Source organism: Silene latifolia, chromosome 10 (genome assembly GCF_048544455.1).
Source record: "Silene latifolia isolate original U9 population chromosome 10, ASM4854445v1, whole genome shotgun sequence".
Classification (NCBI taxonomy): Eukaryota; Viridiplantae; Streptophyta; class Magnoliopsida; order Caryophyllales; family Caryophyllaceae; genus Silene; species Silene latifolia.
Window position 1 is genome coordinate 20,307,854 of NC_133535.1, and position 25,206 is coordinate 20,333,059.

Sequence of the window (25,206 nt, forward strand, 5' to 3'; positions counted from 1 at the left end):
ACGGGATAGGCCCTCTCCAACGGCTCCGTCCTCTTGGGCGCGAGGCCCGGAAAGTAGGAGTACACCCACGCCTGTAAAGCAGAATAATCAATGACGATCTTTCGTGATTTGATAAAGAAAGGAATTTACTTTGGTCTAAATGAAGGTTCATACCTCCAACAAGAGCCTGTGTCCGACGGCGCCGGAGAAGTCCCCTTCTCCATCAACTCCGGACGAACCATGGCCCTCATGAAGCGGATGAGGACCGCAAAACCAGCATGACCCGGTCCCAACGCCCTAGGGAACTCGGTCGAAAGAAAGGGAAGGAGCTTCGTCGACACCTCTCGCCCTTGTCTCCGAGGTAAATCGAAGACGAAACCACCAGAGCCACGACGAACCCTCTCGCTCACCAGTCACAGGGAGGAGGAGCCGTCTCCCTCCCATCAAGCGTCGCCGCCACGCCGGGTCTTCCCGCAAAGTAGTCTCGAACGTAAGTCTTTGGGTACCAAACCCGCATCGCAATAGCCTTCGGCGACAAGTTCCAGCCGATCAATCTCCTCGCCTCGGCCGAGTCCGCCCTCATGGCGGTCTCCGCCACACCATCTCCTCGGCCCGCACACGGACCGAAAATCATGCCGTAATCCTCCGGAGTGACACCCACCTCACCAAAAGGTAGGTGAAACGTGGAAGTCGTGTCCCAAAACCGGTCCAAGAAAGCGCGGACCAGGCTAAGGTTAGCCCGCAACTTCCTCTTCACGATATCCCTCCAGGACACAACCAGGAGGACCAAACGCTCCACGCTCGATCATGGCCCTCTCCTCCGCCGACAGCTGCTCGTAGTGCTCCATCGCTGTCGTGTAACCCGAGAACGACCTGATGTTCCCGGTCTCCTATTATGATTTGAAACAAAGCTATCTTTAGTTTTGAATAAAATTTGAAAGAAATTTGGACAAAAAGAATGAAAGAGGATGGGTAATGAGTAGTGAATTCTTATTTACCAAGCTCTTCACCGTCCTGTAGGACAGGTGACCCTCTGCAGCCCACACGAGGTGCCTACTCTCCCAAGTCTCGGCCACGCAGAGCTCCTCTCGGTGACGACCTCCTCGCCCGACGTTGGCCCGTCTCGGGGCCTCCTCCTCCTCGACGGCCTCCTCCTCGTGAGCCTCGTCTCCAGCAGCCATCACCGCAGCGGTGAAGGCCTGCTCTAAAGCATCCTCAACAATAGCGGCGTCTATCTCCATGGGAGCTCTCCCAGAAGTAGAAGCCTCATCACCTGCAACGTTAAAGCAAATTCAGGCCGCGTCATACGACGACAAGCCTTTGTTAAGGGGTTTTCGAGCCTTCAAAGCCCTGAAACTACTCCTCCCGTGCCATCCTTGGCCACGTTCCCACCAACCCGATCACTCATGCGATAAATTGGGTCAAGTCAAGTCCAATTCGAAGCCTAGTTCTGGGTTCGAGTCGGAAATTCGGCAGCATTTCGCTATCACGGTGATTATGCCCTAGAAAGGTGTCCTGAAAAAGTTGTCTTAAACCAAAATTCCGAGATGGTAAGAAGTTTACCCATCATTCAAGGATCCCAAATATCAAATTTCGTCGCCAATGGGCAATCCTAAGGCTATTTTCGAAGCAAATTACGGTTCAGCTGTAAAACCGTCTCAAAGTTCATTCAAAGGCTCAAAACTTGATGAAAATTCGAAGCGAATGCATGGTTGTGTTCCTAACACTACCTACTATCCATTTCTAACATCAATTTGGCAAGGCAAGTCCGTTTGGGGGAAAAGCCCCAAATTTTCGATCAAAAGGGTCGAAAACCCTAATTTTCGCGGCTCAAAATTCGACGAATGAAGAAGATTAATGCAAGATCAAGACACATACCTCGATTAGTCATGTTTAAAGCAAGCTTTTGAATCAAACCTTGGCGGAAAGGGTGAAGATTTGAGAGAGAAATCGTGTGAATTGTGTTTCGAAATAATGAAACAAATGCCTCTGATTTTCGCGTTTTTACGCAGGAAAGCCAAATTGGGGAAAAGACGCAGCAGGCGCTGCGCCTCTTCCAAGAGACGCAGCTCTTGCTGCGCCTCTTCCTTCTGTTCCCTCCACATGGATTTTCAAAAATCCGTTATAAGTTCGTTATTTGTGGGCCCATCTTTGGTGCGCCTCTTCCTCGATGCTATTTTACTCTTTTGGTCCGTTCGACGATTTTCTTTCGTTCCGGCTCGCATTTCCAAGCCAGTAGCGGACTGTCATTCCTTCCAAGGCTCATTTTGCTTGTCGCAACAAGCATTTACTCACTTACAAAAATTCGACACACCTTCATTATGTCTCAAGCAGTTCCCAGCCGCGTCCTGCCGCTCGCATTTGTCCCCAGCGCAGCAGTATTTTGCAGTATTGCTCACTCAAGATTTCTTCCATGACGATCAAGATGTTCCTAGGTCGTCAAAATATTTGTCCCCAGCGCAGCAGTATTTTGCAGTATTGCTCACTCAAGATTTCTTCCATGGCGATCAAGATGTTCCTAATCGTCAATATATTCCCCAACAAGAGTTCGCTTGAGACCGACGCAAGCCGATTCAACCTCAAGTTTTTGCCAGAGTTCGCTTGAGACCGACGCAAGCGGATTCCCCAGCAGTTTCTACCGACGTCCTGCTGCTTTCGATATTCATTCCTCACGGAGTTCGGCAAAGGTGTCATTCTCCGGAAGCATCTCGAGAAGAAGTCTCAGGTATGGTCTCTTCTTATGGCTGGCGAGCTTCCTTACGTAGTCTAATGGACTTTAAACGACCCTCCCCGATAGTCGACAGACTCTAAAATGTTCCCGACGACAGGTCCTTGGCTCAGACCCCTTGAGCCGCCTCGCGTCGCCATAGTCGTCAGGTTGTAATCTTCGATTGACCTGATGGCTATACATTGACTTTCGCCTTGTCCAAGCCTCAGTCAAAGTGGGGGCTCTGTAGATACCTCATTTCTGCACCTCCCGCAAGCCACCCGGTGATGATTGGGCCGCATGTTTGATACGCGGAACGATTTATGACAGTTCGTAAGATTATCGTCAAGTGACTGCTCAAATATTAAATGTCTACCTCTTAGTTGTCATCTACGTCCCGATACGGTCGTTTTGGCAGTAATTAGAGTACATTCGGAGTCCGGGTCAAAAACCGTCTCCATTTTCTGATCCCGAGTCAGAATGTTCTGGAATGTTCTGGATATTTCTATTCTATATTTCACAAATTTTATCTTTTGGCAAATAATATCCCGTAATATTCATAAGATATTCGAATTATTTCCGTCCTACCATAACTCAAACGCGGAAATCTTTCTTCAGCAGGAGGAAACCTCCTGGGAACAGACGCAACAGGCGCTGCGCCTCTTCCAAGAGACGCAGTGGCTGCTGCGCCTCTTCCCAGGCCCTTTTCTGCATGTTTTACGTATTTTTTTCATATCTTTCCAAGATTCACTTCCAAAGAGTCTTCGAAACCCTAATTCCTTCGCGTGATTAGTATAAATAGGAGCCTTCGTTCCTCATATTTCTCACGCGAGTGTCCGCCCTTCTCTTCTCCCTTTGCATTCTAGACTTTGTTCTTACTTATTGGCGCCTACGTGCTTGAACTTTCGACCACGTAAGCTCGGATCTTTCCGGGTACCAGCCTCTCCGTTGCATGACCGACCAATTTGACCAACTACACATCAATCAACTTAATTAATCAATCGTTTTCCTCTTACGAGGGCACTCTCTTTGCATTCGCGTCGAGCATTCACTAATCGATATCTTAGTCCTTCTCGTTTCGTCAACATGTAAGTCTGAGGGTGTATGATCCTATTTATTTATTGTATTTTACTTTTCGTTATCAATTGTAAGATTTACGTCGAAAATACCGTTAAAATCGATTTCTAAAACCCTTTGCTAAAATCTGTTTTTGCGGATTTCCAGTAAATAACCGTCGAGAAAGGACGCAGCAACTGCTGCGCCTCTTCGAAGGAGCGCAGCTCCTGCTGCGCCTCTTCATGAGGCTGTCGCAGGTTCCTGCTTCCTTTCTTCTTCGTTTGTTCTCTGTAATTCGTATTCAAATCTTTCTTTTGTTTGTTTCGTCTGTTAATTCTTCGTCGTAATAGTATATAATCCACATGTATTGTAATCATTCATCATTAGCATGTTTTAATTCATCATAAATCCGACTTAAATCCTAAATAATCCGATATTTGCGGGTTTTCATCATTGAATTCAAACCCGGATTTTAGAGATTCAATTTGTTCATATTGAGTTTCTGGAATTCGTCATTGACATAGTTTAATTTGTTTATTCGCATGTTCGTCGCATATTTGTTGTATATCCGTCGTATTTAGTCTAATTGACTTATTTCAATAGAGGACTCATTAATATTTTCATCATTAATTTCATGTAAATAATCCGTTTCCGATTCGTCTCATTCATGTTTACTGTTTTATGACCATCATTCACATATGATTAACCTATTAATCACTTTCATCCGAGTAAATATTACCAATCCATCATTAAATTCACCAATCGACATTAACGATTTGCAGTTCCGGCTTCACAGCCAGAACTCACCCTTGGAACAGACGCAGCAACTGCTGCGCCTCTTCCAGAGGGCGCAGTCCTACTGCGCCTGTTCCAGGATGATTTCTGTCCCTGAACTCCGTTTCTGCCTTGACCTAATTTAATTAGCTTGCATATTAATTAACTATTATCCGTATTATCACCTTCTGTTGTGTTCGTTAATTTTATTTGTTTTATTTCCTTTTTCTCAAATTATCCGTTTTAAAGGTATTTTCGACATAAATCGCCTGTCCCATTGTAATTAATGTAATTTTCATTATTGTAATTTATAATCATTGTATTTCTTTTATTGTTTGTATGTCTTCACATGTAAATGAGCATTAAATCCTACTCCGACATTAATTGTATGCTAATTACGTGTTTCACCGACTTAGTTAAATCTTCACATGCTAGGATTAATCTAATGGATGTTGCATTGCATGCATATAGCCGACGATATATCAAGTACGAATAACTTCCCTAATCATTAGTAGAGGCCGCTATCGAGGCGGGCGGGATTAGGTGTTCGATCAAAAGAGCTTCCTAATACGTACCCTCACCCCTTACTCCAGATCTCCGTGAGCACCCGTGTTCATTGGCATCCACGAGAGTCATTCTAGACATAGAATGCTAAGGGTAATGATTGCTTAGTGTTCATGTCACTACTTTGTGTCTTGACATGACACGAGGTATTCGAACGGTTCCAATTTCCCATAAAAATTGGTGGCGACTCCATACAAAATGCAAACGCTTGTTTTCGACCTTCACCAAGCGCCCCCGTGGGCGGCCCGCTGTCCACAGTAGTGTAGTCTTGTATATATTGTTTTGTGTATATATTGTGTTTGTTCATCTTTGTTCATATTGATTGACTACGCCACATCCGAGACATGAGGATATTGAAGACCGCATGGTATGATCTTTCCAATTTTCTTTTTCCTCTTTATGTTAATGACTATGTGGCTTTATTTTGATTGATGTGGTATAAACAATGTGAATTTAGGACTTGCATTTAGATTAATTGGCATACTAGTTGGTAGAAGCATATGGATTAGAATGTATATATGTTAGTTGCATCATGGCATGTAGTTTGCATGGTTAGAAAATTTTGTGAAACCGTCTATTTGGGAAGCTTGACAAGTGTATATAGGCCCTAGTAGATGCTTTTTCTTTTTAAGACTTTGCTTGTTAGAATACTTGTAAAACACCCTAGGATGTGTCATACTAGTATCCTTTGACCCATGGATTAAGGCCTAGTCAAGAGTACCTTATGGTGTGATAACTCCTTGGCTACCGTTTATTCCAAGGTGACTCTTGAAACCATGCAACCATCATTCATCCATGTTCTACCATATATTTTGTCATCAAAGGGAATTGGCACAAAAATTGTTCAAATTTTGAGTTCAAAAAATGAAATGAAATATCAAAAAGTTTGCAAAATTGCATCAAAAAAAAAAGAGGAGCAAAAATAGACTCATGTGCTTCAAATATAAGCACCCTCCCTACATATGGGGTGACTTTGAAAATGTTCAAAAAAGAAATGCAAAAGTTAAAAGTTGTCAAGTATTGAATTGCCAAACATAAAAAAACAAATGGCAAAAGAAAATGTTCTCAAATGTTATATGCCACAAGAAATTGGGGGGAAAAACAACAACAAAAGCAAACTCCCAAAATGAAACTCAAATCTTATTGATCCCTTTATCCATCGTATCCACTTTTGTGCATGGTAGAGAGGGGACGACCCTTCTTCTTGTCTAGACAAGAAGGGAAATTCCGCGATCCTCCAGTGTTTCTAACACCATAGAGAGTCTACTCTTGACAAAAGCATTTAACAATTGAGGACAAAGGTACCCTAGCTTGACACAACTTGGAGGTGATTTATTGGTATCCTTCTAGGCTTAGTAGTTTGAAGAAACCATATCTATGAAGGAGTGTGTACCCTTGAATTGCTTCCCCTTTAGATAATTTCCGCCACTTAGATGAGGAAAGTGGCTATTCTTTTTGTAGTTGCATCCATTACTTGATTTTGTGAGCTTTAATGATTGGATGTGTCGCCATTTTGGCAAGACCCACCTTGCCTTGCAAGAAGGCATCCTACCTCATGGTTGTCTTGTTGTGAGTTGAAGGGGCGGAGTGAGACCCGCTAATTGTCTCATGCCGGCTATATTAGTAGGTTAGTTTAAATAAGGGTCCTAGTTTTTGTCACCTCTTTACTCGGGACGAGCAAAGGTTCGGTTTGGGGATATTTGATGTGACCAATATTTGAGCATATTTAGTCCCCGAATTAGCCTCGTTCCTATGTTTTTTAGTGCATATTTGGGTCATTTACTATCTTTAGTCCTTTGTTTTGCATATTCTTTGAGGTTTTGTTTCCTTGGTAGGAGAGGAGTGCAAACCTTGAATTTTCATGGCAAAATAGAGCTAAATTGATTGAATCCAATGACCAAGCATCAAAGTGAAGACAAGACTAGAAGGCCTTTGTACATAATGTAGTAGATGGGCAATGATGAAGAAGATCCTTGCATCTCTGACAAGATCCTTGAGGATTGTTGGAAGAAGAAAAGAAGGAAAGAAGAAATGGCACGCTAGACTGGAATCCGCTCGTCTCACCAGTCGGGACGCTCATCCAGAAGCTCCAGAATCCGAGCGTCCAAGCTGCCAGGTTGCTCGTCCACCCCCTGCACAATCCGTTCGTCCTGACCATTTGGACGCTCGGATTGTCCTCCAGTGCAACACGTCCCCTTCTTGCTCCATTCGAAATGCGCATATTTTTGAAAGACTAGCTAAAAAGAGACCCGCATCTTTTCTTAAGAGGAGCGATTCCTCAAGGACTTAATCGTCATTTAAGCCCTTAGTAACCCTAATTTGTGCACCTAATCCCCACTATAAATACCCCATTAGAATAATTAGATTATCATGTTCTTCTTATCAATCTTTAGTGTAATTTATATTATTCTAATCTCTCTTTAATCTTGTAATCAACTTCTAATCAAGTCTTAATAGAAATCTCATTTCCTTAATTTCTCTATTGTTCATCTTTTATTTTGGGTAATTGAAGATTATTTGGGTATATTTGGAGGATTGATAACCTTCCAATCATTCATCAAGTACTTCTATTATTCTTTGATTATTATTTTGGAATCATCATTAGGTATAACTCTCTTAATCCCTTTTTAATTATTGTTAATCATCTTCATTTATTCATCATGTTTTGCTTTGTTAATATGATTGACAACCTTGTTAACATGTTAAACTCGATAATGAGTGAGTAGTTTCCTTAACTAGGGTTAATGGGGAATTAGGGGAAACCAACATGGAGATTGATTCATGCTTAATATAATATGCTTTCATAATTAATTTGCTTGCTTGTTGTGATTTCAACTTATGCACATGTTATGTTTGATGAAATGCGAGCCTATGAATCCTTACATTTTTTACCCATCACTTATCTTTTCAATGAGACTTGTAAGACATAAACCAACTCGAGTCTCATTAGACCATGCATATTATTGGATAGGGAGGATTAAGTCGACTTGTAGGTGTTGTACAATCTATTCGATTCGGCTCCGGGACCCAAACCTTCATAGGGATTGTAAAATATACACTAACTTGATCCCATCACAACAATAATTGCTTGCATCGAGTTGAAAACATGTTTGTATGATCAAATCCCATGAATCTCCTATGAACCCATGACACCCTAATGCTTTTAATCAATTGTTTACATCTCATTTTAATCATCTTGTTTGTTTACTTTTATTGTTATTTAGTTTATTGATCTTCTTAACTCAACCCAAACTGTGACACCCCTAGACACCACTACTTGCAATCGAAAATCCTACATCAATACCCATCCCTTGGGATCCGACCTTTACTTACCTCTTTACTAATAGTAGAGTTGTTTGTGAAGATATAAATATTTGGTCTAGGTACTCCTAACGACAAGTAACCGAAATCTAAGCTCAAAGCGAATAACCGACCATTAGGATTGGGTGATTTTGAGGTGGTTTGGGGAGAGACGGGAGTGGTATCGGGTGATATGGTTGTTTCCGGTGAGGTTTCGGGTTCAGTTTCTTTGTTTCGGGTTTTGGATCGGGTGGCGGTGGAAGCGGTTTTGGGGTCGGCCGTGTCGATGACGGCCGTGAGCTTGGGTTTTGAGGGTTTTTTCGGCATGATCAAGGGTTGAAGAGGTGAGTTAGTTGTGGTTGGAAATTAAAGAGGGAAGGTGGAGGAATTAGTATAGGAAATTAATTGAGGGTTTTTATGTAGGTGGGTTCTTATTTGGACGGTGGGTAGGTTCAAGTGGGGTAGGGTTTTATTAGTGGGTGGGCTTGAATTTTTGGTTGGGTGGGCTTGAATTGTTGAGTTTAATTTTGCCATAAAATACTTGCATGAGAATACGAATGATAACATCTCAAAAATAAGTCAACTTATTACTAGTCTAGATGAAAACACCAACTAGAGTAAGCAGACTGCACTGAGTACAATAACTGTAGGACACGTTGTCAACACAAAACGCCTGAGTCTCAATTCTAGTCAATCATTTAGAGGATCAATCCAAGGACAATAAAGACTATAAGCTACTATTCAAGGGACCCAATTCTAATCGGATTTTCTCAAATTGTTCTCTAGCCAAAGGTTTAGTGAAAATATCGGACAACTGATCTTCTGTTTTACAAAATTTTAAGCTTATGTTCCCTTTTTCCACGTTATCGCGAAGAAAATGATGACGAATGTCAATATGTTTTGTCTTGGAGTGCTGAACGGGATTTTTTGAAATATTAATTGCGCTAGTGTTATCACAAAGAATGGGAACACAATTAATGATCATACCGTAATCCCGCATCTATTGTCTTACCCATAGGATTTGAGCACAACATTGAGCAGCAGCGACATATTCACTCTCAGCAGTAGATAGAGCAACCGTATTTTGTTTCTTGGAAGCCCAAGAGATAAGACATGGTCCTACAAAGGTGGCAATACCAGATATACTTTTTCTTTCAACTGAGCAACCTGCATAATCTGCATCTGAATACCCCATAAGAGTGAAATTGCAGTCCATAGGATACCATAAATATAAGTCCTAAGTACCAATCAAATATCGAAGAATACGCTTTACAGCTGTTAAGTGGGATTCTTTGAGGTTTGATTGAAACCGAGCACACAAACATACACTATGAAGAATATACGGATGACTAGCTGTGAGATATAAGAGTGAACTTATCATACCTCGATACACCTTTTTATCTACGCTTTTACCTTTTTCATCTTTGTCAAGCTTGAGTGTAGAACACATAGGTGTAGAAAATGGATTAGCTGTAGTCATACCAAATGTCTTTAGCATCTCCTTGATATATTTTCTTTGATGGGTCATTATGCCATGTGTGGTTTGCTTTATCTGAAGCCCCAAAAAGAATCCTAGCTCGCCCATCATGCTCATCTCGAACTCCGATTGCATAAGATTGGAAAAATATGCACATAACACATCATTAGTTGCTCCAAAAATGATATCGTCTACATAAATTTGAACAACTAATAAGTCCTCTTTCACCGGTTTTAGAAATAGTGTTTTGTCAACGGAACCTCTTTGAAATCCATTTTCAATAAGGAACTTTGATAGTCTATCATATCAAGACCTAGGTGCTTGTTTAAGACCATAAAGTGCCTTATCTAATTTATAAACATGATTAGGAAAATTACTATCTAAAAAACCGGGAGGTTGTTCAACATATACTTCCTCTTGCAAATAGCCATTAAGAAACGCGGTCTTAACATCCATTTTAAAGAGTTTGATACCCATATGAGCGACAAAAGCAATAAGGAGACGAATGGCTTCAAGTCTCGCCACAGGTATGGAGGTTTCATCGTAATCAATCCCTTCCTGTTGATTGTATCCTTGCACTACAACTCTAGCCTTGTTACTCACAATCACATCTGCATAATCCAATTTGTTTCGAAATACCCATTTTGTTCCTATGACGAAACGATCTCTTGGACGTGGTTCCAAGTGCCACACCTTGCTCCGTTCAAATTGGTTAAGCTCATCCTGCATAGCAATAACCCAATCAGGACCAGTTAAAGCATCATTAATATTAGAGGGTTCTAATTCTGATAAGAATGAATAATGAGCACAAAAATTTCTTAAAGAAGATCTAGTTTTGACTCCCTCATGGATGTTAGTCAGAATTTTATCCATTGGATGTGAACTTTGATGCTTTCAATGTCGAGGAACAAATGTTTCTGTTTCTGGTGTAGATTGAACAGTACCGGATTCTGTTCGATTCTACTCAACATCTGTATTCGTCTTTCTTGATGTATCTGAGCTGCTGGAAGCCTGATTTGTCTCATTAGTAGGTGCAGCTGTCTGTTCAGAATCCCCTGAACCTGGTGATTTTTCACAACTGGACAGTTCTGTGTTCTGTTCGTTTCCCCTGAATTCGTGGACTGTTCTGCACCTGTTCTTTCCAGCAATGAAGGCTCCTCCTCTAGTTCAGGTGGATCATCTCTTACAAATCCAATCTCAAAGTCATCATCATCCTGCAATTTAGCGTTAAGCACATTAGTTTAATCGAAAATTACATGTACACTTTCCTCAAAACACATAGTTCTTTTGTTGTAAACTTTATAGGCCTTGCTTTCGTTTGAATATCCAATGAAAACTGCCTCATCGCTTCTTGGATCAAATTTTCCCAAATTATTTTTGCCATTGTTATGAACATAGCATTTTGATCCAAAGCAGCGGAAATGTGAAATGTTTGGCTTTCGCCCATATAGAAGCTCATAAGGCGTTTTCTTATGGATAGATCTAATAGCAACGCAGTTACGAATATAACAAGCCGTGTTCACAGCTTCGGCCCAAAAGTTTCTAGGTAACTCGCTACAAAGTAACATGGATCTGGTCATGTCTTCCAAAGTTCTATTCATTCTTTCCACTACACCATTTTGTTGCGGTGTCCTAGGAGCAGAAAAGTTATGATCAATACAATATACCCTGCAAAAAGATATAAACGAATCATTCTCAAATTCTTTTCCATGGCCGGTTCTAAGGGAGATCAATTTGTGACCAAGTTTGTTTTGGAGTTTCTTAATCAAAACGTGGAATTCTTCAAAAGTTTCACTTTTAGCATGTAAAAATAAAATCCAAACAAACCGTGAATAATCTCCCACTAGAACACATACATAAAGACTTCCACCTCAGTTTCTAATCCTCATCGGACCACACAAATCCATGTGAATGAGTTTTAGAGGCTTGGTGGTGCTAACGAACCTTTTAGATTTAAAAGAACTTCAGACATATTTTCATGGAGCACAAACATCACAGACTCCGTCAATTTCAAACTTCATAGAAGGTAGGCCTTCCACTAAATCGAGTTTGTAAAGTTTGTTTAGAGATGAAAAGCCAACATGTCCAAACCTCTTATGCCATAGATTAGGATTGTTTTGCATTACGGATAAACATTTAATGGTTTCCCTAGGAATGCTTCCCAAAACAGCCACATAGATGTTATTAACTCTCTTACCTTGAAGAACAATTTCATTAGTACTTTCTTTGATTACATAACAAAGGTTTGCATGAAACTCGACTTTATTTCCTTTGTCGCATAATTGAGAAATACTAATCAAATTGTGTTTGAGACCCTTTACAAGCAGCACATCATCAATGGAATGTGAAAGAGACTTACCAACTTTGCCAATACCAATTACTTCACCTTTTTTGTTGTCTCCAAATGTCACATTTCCACCATCGTAGGCCGATAATGAGAGAAATTGGTTTCTATTACCTGTCATGTGTCGTGAACATCCGCTATCAAGATACCAACGGCTGCCTCCTCTCATATGGCCCTACAAAAGAGATTAGTTAGAGGATTTAGGAACCCAAACAAGTTTGGGTCCCTTATTACGACGAACAGTATCTAAGATATCTTTCCTAATCTACATTTTCTTAACAACTTTTATATTTTGATCCAAGTGCTTTAGCCGTTTTCCACAAGCATTAAATACGTGTCCTGTGTGTCCACAAAATTTACAAATTGTATATTCAGGTAAGCCCACGTACTTATGCTTGCGGAAGCTTCTCTCAACAGGTATAGGTTTTTCAGCAATTACAGCACTGACATTATTCTGTTTTGGACAGTCAGGAGGAGTGTTTACTTTTTGTTCAGGAACCCAGACAGTACGGTATTGAGAACCATTTTGTCTAAAGTCATAACGCGAATCATAGCCTAATCCAAGTTTATTTGTGTTCTTAGATTGATTAACCAGAAAATCAAGGATCGTTCCACTACCTTCCCATTTAGCAACAACATTTCTTGCATTACTCAAATCAATTTCCAAGTTTTCAACTTTTACTAGCAACTTTTTATTTTTATCAAGAAGAGAGTTATGCTCAACATTAAGTTTATCAAACTTGGAAGAGATTTCAGAATAGGAGGTTGAACTAGTAGTGTGCATCTTTTTAATATCTTCTAATTCTTTAGTTAAAACATGGATTTTGCTGACCAGAGATTCGTTTTCAGTTATAAGTTCAGATTGAAAAGTCTGATCAACTGTTTGATTCTTAAGGTTTTTCATATTACGTTTTAGCTCTATGTTCTCCTCCGCTATACTTTCAATTTCGAATTGCATGGCACTAAGTTGCTTAGTTTGTTCATAACTTCTGTCCAAAGTCTCATCAAGCAGTCTCATAATCTTTTCTTTAAATAAAGACCTAATCTTAATTTTGAGATTTGAGAGACTTACCTCGTCATCGGATTCGCTATCGGAGGCGTCTGAATGTGCCATGAGACACCTAAGAGAATCGTCATCCCTTTTTCGTTGAGATTTTGGCTTGTAGGTGGACCGTAAGTAGAGTTTTTCATCTTTTTCATCGTTAGGGGGTTCATCGTCTTCTGAGTCAGACTCACCCCAGACAGCAGCAGCATTGCACGTTTGTACTCTTGCTTAGACCTCTCTCGTTTATCTTTGGATTTCTCCTCTTCCCATTTGGGATAATTACGAATCTGATGGTCTCGCTCACCATACTTAAAACAGCCCATTCTCGGCATAGAGAATGATGATGAAGACGAAGAAACAGACCTTTTTGGTTTATAACTTTCAGACTTTCCTTGATTTTGCTTTCTAATAATTTTGGCAATTCTTTTAGATAGCAAGGCAACCTCCTCCTCAAGATCACTTTCATTATCACTTGAGATAGCATTCAAGGCCAGACCCTTAGCTTTGGGTTTCTCTTCGGCATCATTTTCAAGTGTTATTTCGTGTGCCATAAGAGATCCCATTAAAGCTTCATAGGTAAGAGTGGCTAAATCTCTACACTCTTCAATGACCATGACTTTTTGTCACTATGTCTTGGTAAGACTTCTTAAGATTTGAAAGTTCGTTAGTTATACTTGAAAAGCGTGAAGACATACTTTTTATAGGTTCATCCTCGTGCATTCTAAAGTTTTCGTATTGTTGCATTAGGACATCAATACGTTGTTTCTTTACTTACACGGTCCCCTCATAGGCTAGTGCTAGACTATCCCATATTTATTTGGCTATTTTACATCCTGCAATACAACTAGTTTCTGATTCGCCAATTCCGGATTGCAGGAGTGATATAGCCCTAGCATTCTTCTCCGCCTTTTTGTAATCATCGGATGTGTAATTTTTGGGTGCTTTTACACTAGTCAAACCATTGGCATTGGTGGTAGTGATAGCTAAGGAACCATTTTCGATGATTACCCAACATTCGTAGTCTGTTCCTTGTATGAAATGCATCATACGATTTTTCCACCAGCCATAGTCCGTGCCATCAAAGATAGGACATTTGACAGATTTGGAGTTCATGATAAAATAAAGTACAAAAAGATAAACTAAAAAAGGATCAAACTCTTTGCTGTAAGGCAATCAAGAGCACGAGGCTCTGATACCAATTGTTGAGTTTATCGATTCGGTACTTAAGAGGGGGAGGGGGTGAATTAAGTACCCTTTTTAAACTTAAAGTGAAATTAAAGCGAATAACTTGTTCACGTTCGATAATTGCACAGTATACAGGCAAAATGAACAGTTGCGGAAACTGTTCAAACAATCAGAGTTGTGCTATACTGTGATAACTGAGCGCGTGAAAAAGGAAAAATAAAACGAGAAATGAAAATAACCAAAACGAAAAGAAGGCACGAGACACGAGATTTTTAACGTGGTTCGACCTACTCTCTAAAGGTCAACGTCCACCTCTCTCTTATTAATATTCATTTTATAACCAAACTCGATTACAAAGTAAATCCCCACGATCAACCCCGATCGTGCGACTCGAGTACAACCCCGTACCCCAAAAACACTCTCTCACAAAATAAAGATTACAACACACTTTGTCTCCTTATATGGTTCAATAATTTAGAACGATGGAGAACAAAATTAATCCTATGAATATAAGAACTTAAGCACACAAGAATGGTTCACATGACACGAAAGATATTTTGCAAATAAAATTTAGAACAAGACACGTGAAAAGTGATTTGCAAAAAGCCGTAGATGTAAAATATGAAGCTCTCAATTTCGGTTGTCACAAAGAATGATCAGCTGGAAAATTATATAGGAGAATACTTTTGAAACAAACCCTATATTTTTGGCAAAGAGATAAGGCAAATAATATCTTTTAGAATAAAAATATTGCATAAAATAATTTGACTTCTTTTATAAGATAAATCTACCAAATATTTTCCAAAGATATTTTTTCAAAACAATCAGAAAGTTATTTATAAAATATCTTAACCAAACTATTTTATTCAGAAAATATTTTATTCGAAATTCTTTCTTTGCCAAAATAATTTACGTGTTCTTCATTCTGTACTGGTGAACCATTCAGTGCTAAACAGTCTTTGACACTGTTCAGAACACAACAAGTGAGCTTAAGAATTATATTCTTAAAATGTTACTAGACAATGACGGACACATAAGTATAACAGCTTCCAATCCTCTTTGACATATGTAGTCCAGACCTGCAACATTAGAACTCTTGCTAAAATAATGAATGAGAAGGAACAAAGGATTGGGAACTTGTCATCATCAAGAATCATAGCTCAACACAAGACATTATCAAAATTGCATAGTAGTGCGTCTTATTAGATGTACTTTCTACATAGCGCACTTAAGACGAAGCGAGGCATTTAGGCTAGCGCCTCACCGTGTGTTGGACTCAAACACACCCGAGGCTCGCTTTTCAAACTAAAGTCGGTATTCACCATTCAATTGGGAGTTTGGTATGATGTTTGTACCGGTCAGTACTTACACTAGCAATATTTGTGTATAAAAACTAAACGAAGGATACTTATTGATTTGGGATGGTCTGGCATTTGAACTACTCTCATACAAAACTCAGTGATACAATTGTTTGGGATCATTGAATAACTCAGCTCGACTATAAATGAAAACCTTGTGTGTATATCCAACAGTATAAATGAACTCCACTCCTACCTGGCAGTGAATCAGTGACCCAACCATTATGGGAACTGTCCTTTGTCTTTTTACCCCTCTCTTCATTTTCTTCATACTAATAATATTATTTTGGCTGTTTATTTAGTTTTGGTGGTTGTGACATGAAGTATGGTATGGTAAGGAACGAAACGGATGACCGATGAAATAAATTTTATTTATTGTCTTGACTGTGTTCCTAGGCATTTAAGTTGGAATAGGCTCTATTAGAATGATGAATTGCATGTCTGTTTAAGGAAACTAATTTATTGCTGAAAATCACACTAAAGAATATGATTGGTGACAAAATATATAAGCATATAGCTTGCTTATAGCTAATTATGTCACAAGACCTAACAAATTAAGTGGATTGTTATGAACTATTTAGTGGAGCCATGTGCATTAAACAATGCTCCCACATAAATTGCCATTCATATTCATAATTCAAAGATGGATTTTAGGATCATAATTCTTTTCTTTCCATTATAGATCAAAGACTCGTTACTCTTTTGTTCTAGATTATGATGGATAAGTTAAAATGACTCACTAACGTGATTGCACTTCTTTCTATTACAAAATATGAGTCCTTCGATCTTTGATCAGAGCACAGTTTTCCGCTTTGGTCATTCAGTAACAATGTAAGGCTGTGTACATCCGAATGTCATTCGCCTTGCACTTTGCAGGAGTCATTGAGACACTGGGATAATGTTGCTGTTGTATGCATGAATAAAATTTTGTTATGTTAATGTACCTAAAAAGTCAAAAACTACGTGACTAATTCGAGCTTGTTAATTCTTTCTTGTAGGTTAAGCTCAAGTAGGCTATGATGCTGTGCATTTAATTTTCCCGTGCCACATCATAATTTTATGTTCCAGTGCCACATCATAATTTTTCGGGGCTAATTTGCTCGGTTTAAAAGTGATGGGATCTAATTGCACGTAGGGACAAACGTTATCTGTTATGTTGCAATTTGTCACTTTCCCTGATGATTATTTGTTATGTTGGTTACATGGTTGTGATTTTGTCATGTGAAAGAGTTGAAGTCTTGAAGCCCTTCAGTACTTATGTTATCTCACTGTTCTCTTGTATTTTTTGCAATGCGTCTGACTTTAAACTTTGAAAATTGAATACAATGGAGTGCTTTCCTCAGTAAGTCATGTACTGTGTACATACACCCGTTCACTTCCTTGATTGGCACTAAGTATAGTAGTAAGTTCATCACTAGTTAACTTTGAATGTTTTACCTATTATGTGAACGAATGCATTCTTACTCTTGAACCTTTACTCGCGGATTAAGATAAATCAGATCAAAATTAAACCTCGACACTCTCTTAAGGCTGATACGAGACAGTGCCTTAATATCGTCTTACGGAAAAGGCTACGAATGCTCGACCCATAACCCCTCGGTAGGTTCTAAGAACACATTAGAGTAATGATGATGACATCACTAGCTTGTGTTGAAATACATGAGTCATGAGTGTGTAGACTTTAATTTGGCCAAACTAGGATTAATCATGCTTTTCTTATACTCTATCCAAATTTAAACTTCATACTCGAGGAGAATGTTGAAAAGTCTGAAATTTATGATGCATTGGACTTTGGAGTATCACTTTTTCAAAAGTATATTTTATAAAGTTTTCTTCAAAACTCTGCCTTCAATGAACATTTCTTCAAAAATTTCTAACGAAAAGCCGATTTTTGCAAGAATTTAGTTCATGCTGAATTTCTTTTACTCGTCCAAAATTTGCTTTTGTTAGGAGGTTTTTAGGAATTGTTCATGTATGGTAGGATTTTGAAAAATAATTATGGAAGCTATAAGTATTGAAAAGTGGTATACTTATTTTCTATTAATCTTCCAAGTTATTATTATTCTTATTGATTGATGAGATTTTTATACCGGACTGTTTAGATTCAAATAATGATTGCGACGATAGTGGAAGAAAAAAAAAACGAATGTAAACTAGCGGAAGTGGTTATTAGAGGTGGCAAATGAGTAAATTGGGTTCGGATTTGGGTCACTTTGGGTCGGCTCATTTTCTGGTATGACCCTCCTCTTTTTGTATCCAAACAATTGGCCATTCGCCTTGATACTTCCTTAGTTTAAAGCGGTGCAAGGGGCACCGAGGCAGTAAGGGGGCGAAAGCGCATGCGTTTTGGATGCAGGAGTCCCCGATTTTTAGTAGGCATTTTGTATTTTCCAAGTAATATTTTGGGTAATAAATACCCTTTTTAGGAGTTTTCAAGTTGGGTAACAGGTAACGGATTAAAAGTTAGGAATAATGGGGACTAAATGTAACGGCATAACCAAAGATATAGAAGAAAAGGATTAAAAAAAAAAAAAAAAAAAAAAAAAAAAAAAGTGGCTACTAGTGAGCCGTATCTAAATGGCACACCTAAAATGCACCGAGTCGTTTTGCCTAGTATAGTAGTAACTCATCCAAGGCGTGCTCGAGTCGCGCTTCAAAAACTAAGGATACTTGATTTCATGTTTGGCTGTAAATGCGACTATAGTAAGTTTAAAAACCTTGATAACTCGGCACGTTTCAATACCATTGTTGAAATTTAAAAGCATGATGATAAATTAGGACGATAAGGAAATAGCCAAGACACCAAATAAGTTGTAGTTACCCTGAAACTCTAGATTACTGTAGTATGATGGAAGCAAGAATTTAGGAAGTCCTTAGCTTTATGAGTGGTCATGGATTCGCCTCGCCCATCTTTGAAGGGGAATTAATATTGTAGAGCTATATCTTTTCGTATTGCTCTCTTTCAGAGGAACATGCAACATAGCATTAACTCTCATTCATTCAATTTCAGGCAAGTTTTGGTGAATATACACATCTAATGCCATGAATGTTAGCTAGGTGGAAGTTGAGCCCTTATTAATAATAGGTCTTAGTTTTACCCCTTTCCCTTTTATACACAATAAACCATTGCGATTGAATGATGACAAAGTACCAAAATACAAATCCTAATTAAAACACTTTGCCACCCCCATCATCTTTCGGTCTCTCTTTAGACAAATATATCCGCCATCTTAAGAATAAAACAGGTCAAATAATACCCTACTTGACTAGATAGGACAATTATTCGACCAGTCTTGAGGTTAATACGGATCTGCCCGTTTAAAATGAGATTTGTGCTAATCAATTATTCTCAACGAAAACACTTTAGGAAGTTAAAACACATTATTAACCAACTAATTAATATTTTACTCAAACTTCTAATATTGCTAAACTTTTACATGTTGTACTAACATACTTCCCATAATCCATATTTACACTTCTTAATTGTCCAACTGATAACCATTAACCAACCAATAGAGAAGTGATCAATAATTTTTATATTATTATTTTTCCTTTTTTTTATCTTTTGCATAATTTAGCATATGCTAATTTTTATCATTATTATTCTTACCTAAATAACTATTGACATAGCTCATTTTATGCTACCATTGATTAAAATTATTTGATTAGCAAGAGAGGCTAAGTGTAGGCTTGAACAGGTCCGGCGGGCTATGGTAAGGTGGGTGCACAAACTTGCAGTTGGGACAAGTTGGTGAAGATTTTTGAAGCATCACCAGCATGTGGCACCGCATACAGGCGGCGGCCACCATCTCTGTTGCCCCGTCCTCTTTCGAGTCAACAACGTCTTCTTTCGACTCTTTTAGGTTATGGAAGAAATTCCTCTCAATTGTATTGTTGAGATTCTTGAATAAATTTGTGGGTTCCCTTTGAGGTGAGAGGCTGGATTTGTTCTTGAATGTTGGTTTTGTTTCTTCTGAATTATGGTTGCGTGACCCACAAGGCAGGTTAAGCTCAAGGTCTAAACTCATGTGACAATCCCGAGGAGGACTAGTTGGCTGCTCTTCTGAAGTTTCCCTTGGATCTCTCACTGTTCTTTTTTGTGTTCTTGTGTTGTAGAAGTGTATTTCTCCTGACTGCATGCAAAAAGTAGAATTTTTAAGGAACTACTTTTAAAAAAAAATTACATTTACGAATATATTATTATTTTTAAAACTAATAATATAATTACCTGAATATCAAGGCACCTTTGCCATTCAGATGGCAACGGTGTCTCAAGATGAAGTTCAATATCAGAAAAATATCTAGTAGTGGTTGTGGCGGAAGCGGTGGCAGGAACACTACCCTTGTGATTCATCCAGTGTTTGAAAGGGAGGATGTCCTCATGATCAGCTTTAGGATCATGATCCCATTTTCTTTTTTTCGAGTTGGTATCGGATTCGAGAGTTGTCTTTCTTTGGTTTAACTCAAGAAAAGGTGTTTGAAATGAGACCATCTTGATCTTATTTTCTAGTCTCAATAAATTGTACTATTTATTTGGGGAGTTTGGTGATTGATAAAGTGGGGAAGTAAATATTATGGTGTGCTTATATATATAGGGAGAAATTAAGAGGAGTGGGAGAGATCATAATGGTGGTGTTGAAGGAGGCAAATAACTGCAACCAAGAATTTAATAGGGCAATTGTAAAGGCCGATTGAATGTGGCCCTACAAATAATCTCAGTAACTCTTTGTACGATATTTCTAATATCATCATTATAGTTTGTATTTGATATCCGAATTTTTCGACTTGATACCGGTTAGGCATAATTAGGGCCTGTATTTTTTTACTAAAACTAACTGAACTGAATTAATATAAACTGAACTGAATTTAGAAGCAATAAAAAATTAAACTGAACTGAACTGAATCTATCTGAACTGAAATTCAGTCTAAAAGAACATGTTAGTGTAGATAATTTTGGACTGGGCGGATCTCAATTAGATTTAATTAGATCCATGGATGGGAAATAGTTCTATCTTTTCAGCCCGACAACCCAAACTAGGTAGTATTCCGTAATTGCCAATGGATCTTAGATTATGGCTCTGTTCTTTTCAGTTTAATTTTACCTCACTTGATTTCAGCTCAGCTTAATTACTTAAGTTCAACTCAGCTTATTTCAGCTCTATTCATTTAACCTAAATTAAATTCAGTTCAACTTCATTCAACCCAAAAAAATAGTGTGCATTTGGATATCAGCATGTCGGTCTAGTTGATCTAAGTCGGATTGAATATGAATCTATAAATATTAATTTGACAAATTCGGATTCAGCTGAGTCTGGTCCAAATCGTGCCCATTAACATCGCTACTACGACCTCTTCACCTGTAAGGGGGCTAAACCAAGTGGTGGCTTGGGCATCCATATTAATTGCAATTTCCAGTAAGGAGTTGCTACTTTAATAGCATGGATGGCGTAGTCCTAACCAATTTCTCTCTGTTGTGGACTTGTAGTAGTAATAACATTTATGTTTGGCTTTATTAATTATATCCGTCTTAATGTCTAAATTCGTTTTCTTTTGTAATGAGTCATGTCAAACAATAACGTGTACTGTTGAATTGAATCTTGTAGCTTACATTAGATTGTTAACCTATTTATTGCATTACATTCCTATCTTCTATCAATACCAAATGGCTTTTCAACATACTTTATGTTAGTCCGGTGAATTATATTGTGTACTTGACGCATTCGTGTTAACTGTTATGGGGTTGTCATGCAAATTATGTGGCACTTTATTTCATGAATACCATACTTTGTAGTTTGTACTCTTACAACTCATTGAATGAATAACAAAGGTAAATCCGTTCATATGACTTTATACAAAGGTAAATATGACTTTATACAAAGGTAAAATCCGTTCATATTTTTGTCGTTTCATTTGTGGAATTAATAGGAATTTTTTATGGTTAAGGTGAACGTGGATGAGTTATGAGTATAGAGCTCATAAGTTTGACTTGACTCGAACTCGAGCAAACCAGAATATCACAAATTGAAACAGACACGAACCAATCTGATGACGTCCCGTAACCCGACAGACCTGATGATACGTGACTCCTACTCGACCCTAACCTGACCCGATGTGAACCCGGCCCAATACTGACTCGATAAAATTGTCGACCCGGCAATAACCTAGTACAAATAAAATTAACATATGATGTTTGCTACTAGGCTTGCTACTCCCTCCCGACCCCGTCTCACAATGATCGGAACAGAAGGAGTAGTACGTATGGAATGTTACAAGATAGGTATACTTTGCGGTTGTTGACGTAATATAATGAGTGTTATTGGGTGCATGGAACCATGCATGGCATATGAATATGAATATGAATATGATTCATAGTATCACTCACTATCATAGATCGTCCGAAATAGAGTGAAGGGTTTAGTAGTAAATTGAGGTTGTGACGTAAGAGGATAGTAAGAGCGTAGTAGGAGTGTATTTAATAGAGGCTTTATTGTACAGTTGAACTTAAAAAGACCTCTTGAATGCCGCTTCAATCTCGCATACAATAGCAGGCCAACAAATCTAACCTACCCCATACATTTAAGTCAATATGTTTGAAGTTCGATTCAAGCAAAATTTGCCTTAACCAAATTGGCTCCGTCTAAGGTGGAGTTAAACTGATAATCCACATATAGTCCGTCTAAGGGCACATTTTAGAAAAACCGATAAAATTATTTCTTACTTGAGTTGAACCACATCCCAACTGCTTGCCATTTAATTTGATGACCTAATAATTGATTTAATAACAATTCGAACATGAGATTATCAACCTGAATTTGGTTAACATTCGCAAATTAACATGTACTAATAACATGGACAAAAAAACACGACTAGCCACAATTTTTTGACGATAATAGACTACAAATCATCCTTAGACTAGGTACAATACAACTAACCTTATTTTGTTCCTAAATATTTAGGTCAAATGATAAGTTTTATCCTATTCAAAGTCAGGGTAGGACAGATCGTACCACCGGCTTCTTTGAGAGTTTATCACAATATCCCCTCCCATCCACACCAAAGGTTACATTGACTTTATCACACTTGTCGAGGCGCGTTTTGCAACGTGATTATCTTTAGTTACACATTATTAAAAATTATAAAAATTTGATATTCTTATAACATTTATTAATTATTACGATAAATCCAACAAGATTTCATATGAGTATATTTTCTCTTATATTTTACAATTAATACCAAATATTCTCTACAGTAATGAATAGTGCTAAAAAGTCAATGTAACTTTTGGTCTGGATGGGAGTAAGTATTTGACGAAACATATACGTATGCCGAGTTAGTCAAGTCTTTCTCGCCCTTCGTTGGATATGACACCTCCTCAAATGCAACTATTGCTGTTAAAACGACACATTTAACATTTTTTTCAAGGTGAAGCATTAGGTTTTGATAATCAAGTTTCAACCATGTATATATGTCACATTCCTATGTATTTAATCATTACACTCTCACGGGCCATAATTCAACAAATTTAAACACAAAGATAGGCTCATAATTCAACAAATTAAGAGTCTCAAGTAGAGGTCATTTAAAAGCACACAACAACCTCGTCAGCTATATCAGCCGGCAACCACATCCCCATGACCTATGATTCAATATTCAATAATAAACTTTAAATAACCCATCCATCCTTCCTTCTTGAATATAAAAACTTTAATTCTTCTCAACATCCTCGCTTTTATTAAACAACTACATTTACCTATCCCTACTGTCCCACGTCCCTCCATGCATGCACCCCTTTTCCTTCTTTTTTTTTCTCCAACGTTTTTGATCGTGTCCTTGTCTATTTTACGTGTCACATGCATACTTCTAATATCCTATAATCATCTGATCAATCTGTCTTAAGATTAAAACGGTTATTAGCATCTCACTTTCATATAGACCAATTATTTTCTAAATTCTAATATCTAGACATTCTACTTATGTTACTAGGTTGAAAGCTAGTACGATGTACGGGTTAACGGTTGTAGGGAAGACGATGTTAATTAATGTAAGCAATATAATAAAGAGTAACAGTAGGGGGTGAGGGGAGGCGGGATTTTATGATTGATTTAACTAACTAATTAATTAGTACATAAGACAACTTTAAATAAGATGAATTCAAGTGATTAAAAGTTTCGGGTCAACAAATATCAACTATCAACAAACCAATTGATCATCGGTTGACTTTAAATCCAACTCAAGTACTCTCTATTATGGAAATCCCTACTTCCTCTTACTTGTAGTCATTATAAATTCATGAACATTGAATTTTGCTAATAAATTATTGGGAGCTATGCCTTTATAATTAAACTTGCCACATTGATTATGCACTCTACTAATTTATAGCAATGACATTATTAAACATCGTATTTATTTACTAATTAAAATAACCTTTGAATTGTTTGAAATTATGCGTTATGAAGAATTAAAGTTGCAGGCAATTCAATCTCATCAAAAGGTGGTTTAATGAAAAAAGGAGGTTATATTTTTTAGGTAAATAGAAAAGCCACAATGATAATGATGCAAGATTAATTCACAAATGGAGTGGATTAAGGTAATGTATCTTTGCGACTTTGCCTATAATATGTGACAGTGTGACACTAACACTCCATCCGCCTCAATCATTTGTTTACATTTTCTATTTAGAGTGAGGGGTATTTTAATCAAAGGTTAACAAATGATTCGGATGAAGAAAGTATATGCTCGGTTATTTCCAAACCGGCAAGAATATATACTAAAAATAGGAAATACAATATTTTTTTAGGGCAAAAATACGATTTTTGTTAATACGGATTAATTATTTTTTGCATATAAGTGGGCTATAAATGTGTACTCCGTATAAAGCTTGATCTGATTTGTTCAAATTCGGAAAATGAATGTGTAATTTGAGCGGAACGAAATACCTTTCTACAATTCTACGTACATGTCTCCATGCAGAGACATGAAGCTACAAAAACGACTTAGTCTAATACTCCCTGTCCCGGTTATTTATTGTCATATTCTATTTTGGTTATCTCAGTCAATTGTTGTCCTTTTTATTTTAAAAATAAACTTGATGAGCAATTTGATTATTTACACTCAATTTAGTTCACTTATCATTTAGTAATTGGATCCCTCCTCTTTCCTTGATCTTTGTGCCAAAACCAAAAAATAACAGTTGACCGGGACGGAGGCATTACTCAAAACATCTTCTTATGTTGTGACTTTGTTTCGTATGTTGGAATATTTGAATGTCGTATTGGTTTTATAAAGACTATTCGATTTAAGATTACTTCAAGACTAAGTTATGCATTGGGATATTTCTCTTTGTATTTTGTGGACTATTAGTCTATTACGTTAGTTCTATAATTTGTGTAATGACTTCGGAATTAAAATGTTCAATTT

The 25,206-nt window shown here is 38.0% G+C and overlaps 1 protein-coding gene across 1 annotated transcript; it reads right to left on the minus strand.

The window, feature by feature from the left end:
- Positions 1 to 19,310: 19,310 nt before the first annotated feature.
- On the minus strand, positions 19,311 to 20,404 carry LOC141605324 (uncharacterized). Its single transcript, XM_074424036.1, has 2 exons — positions 20,018 to 20,404; positions 19,311 to 19,922 (listed from the first exon to the last, which is right to left on the minus strand). Exons 1-2 carry the CDS (start codon positions 20,279 to 20,281, stop codon positions 19,455 to 19,457), a joined length of 732 nt encoding a protein of 243 aa, XP_074280137.1. The 5' UTR covers positions 20,282 to 20,404; the 3' UTR covers positions 19,311 to 19,454.
- Positions 20,405 to 25,206: the final 4,802 nt, after the last annotated feature.

Bases quoted from the DNA above. Each gene is read 5' to 3' on its own strand.
- LOC141605324 (XM_074424036.1), bottom strand. From the start codon at position 20,281: ATGGTCTCATTTCAAACACCTTTTCTTGAGTTAAACCAAAGAAAGACA. The intron at 19,923-20,017 runs GTAATTATATTA...TTTTGCATGCAG, and splicing joins AAAGGTGCCTTGATATTCAG to TCAGGAGAAATACACTTCTA.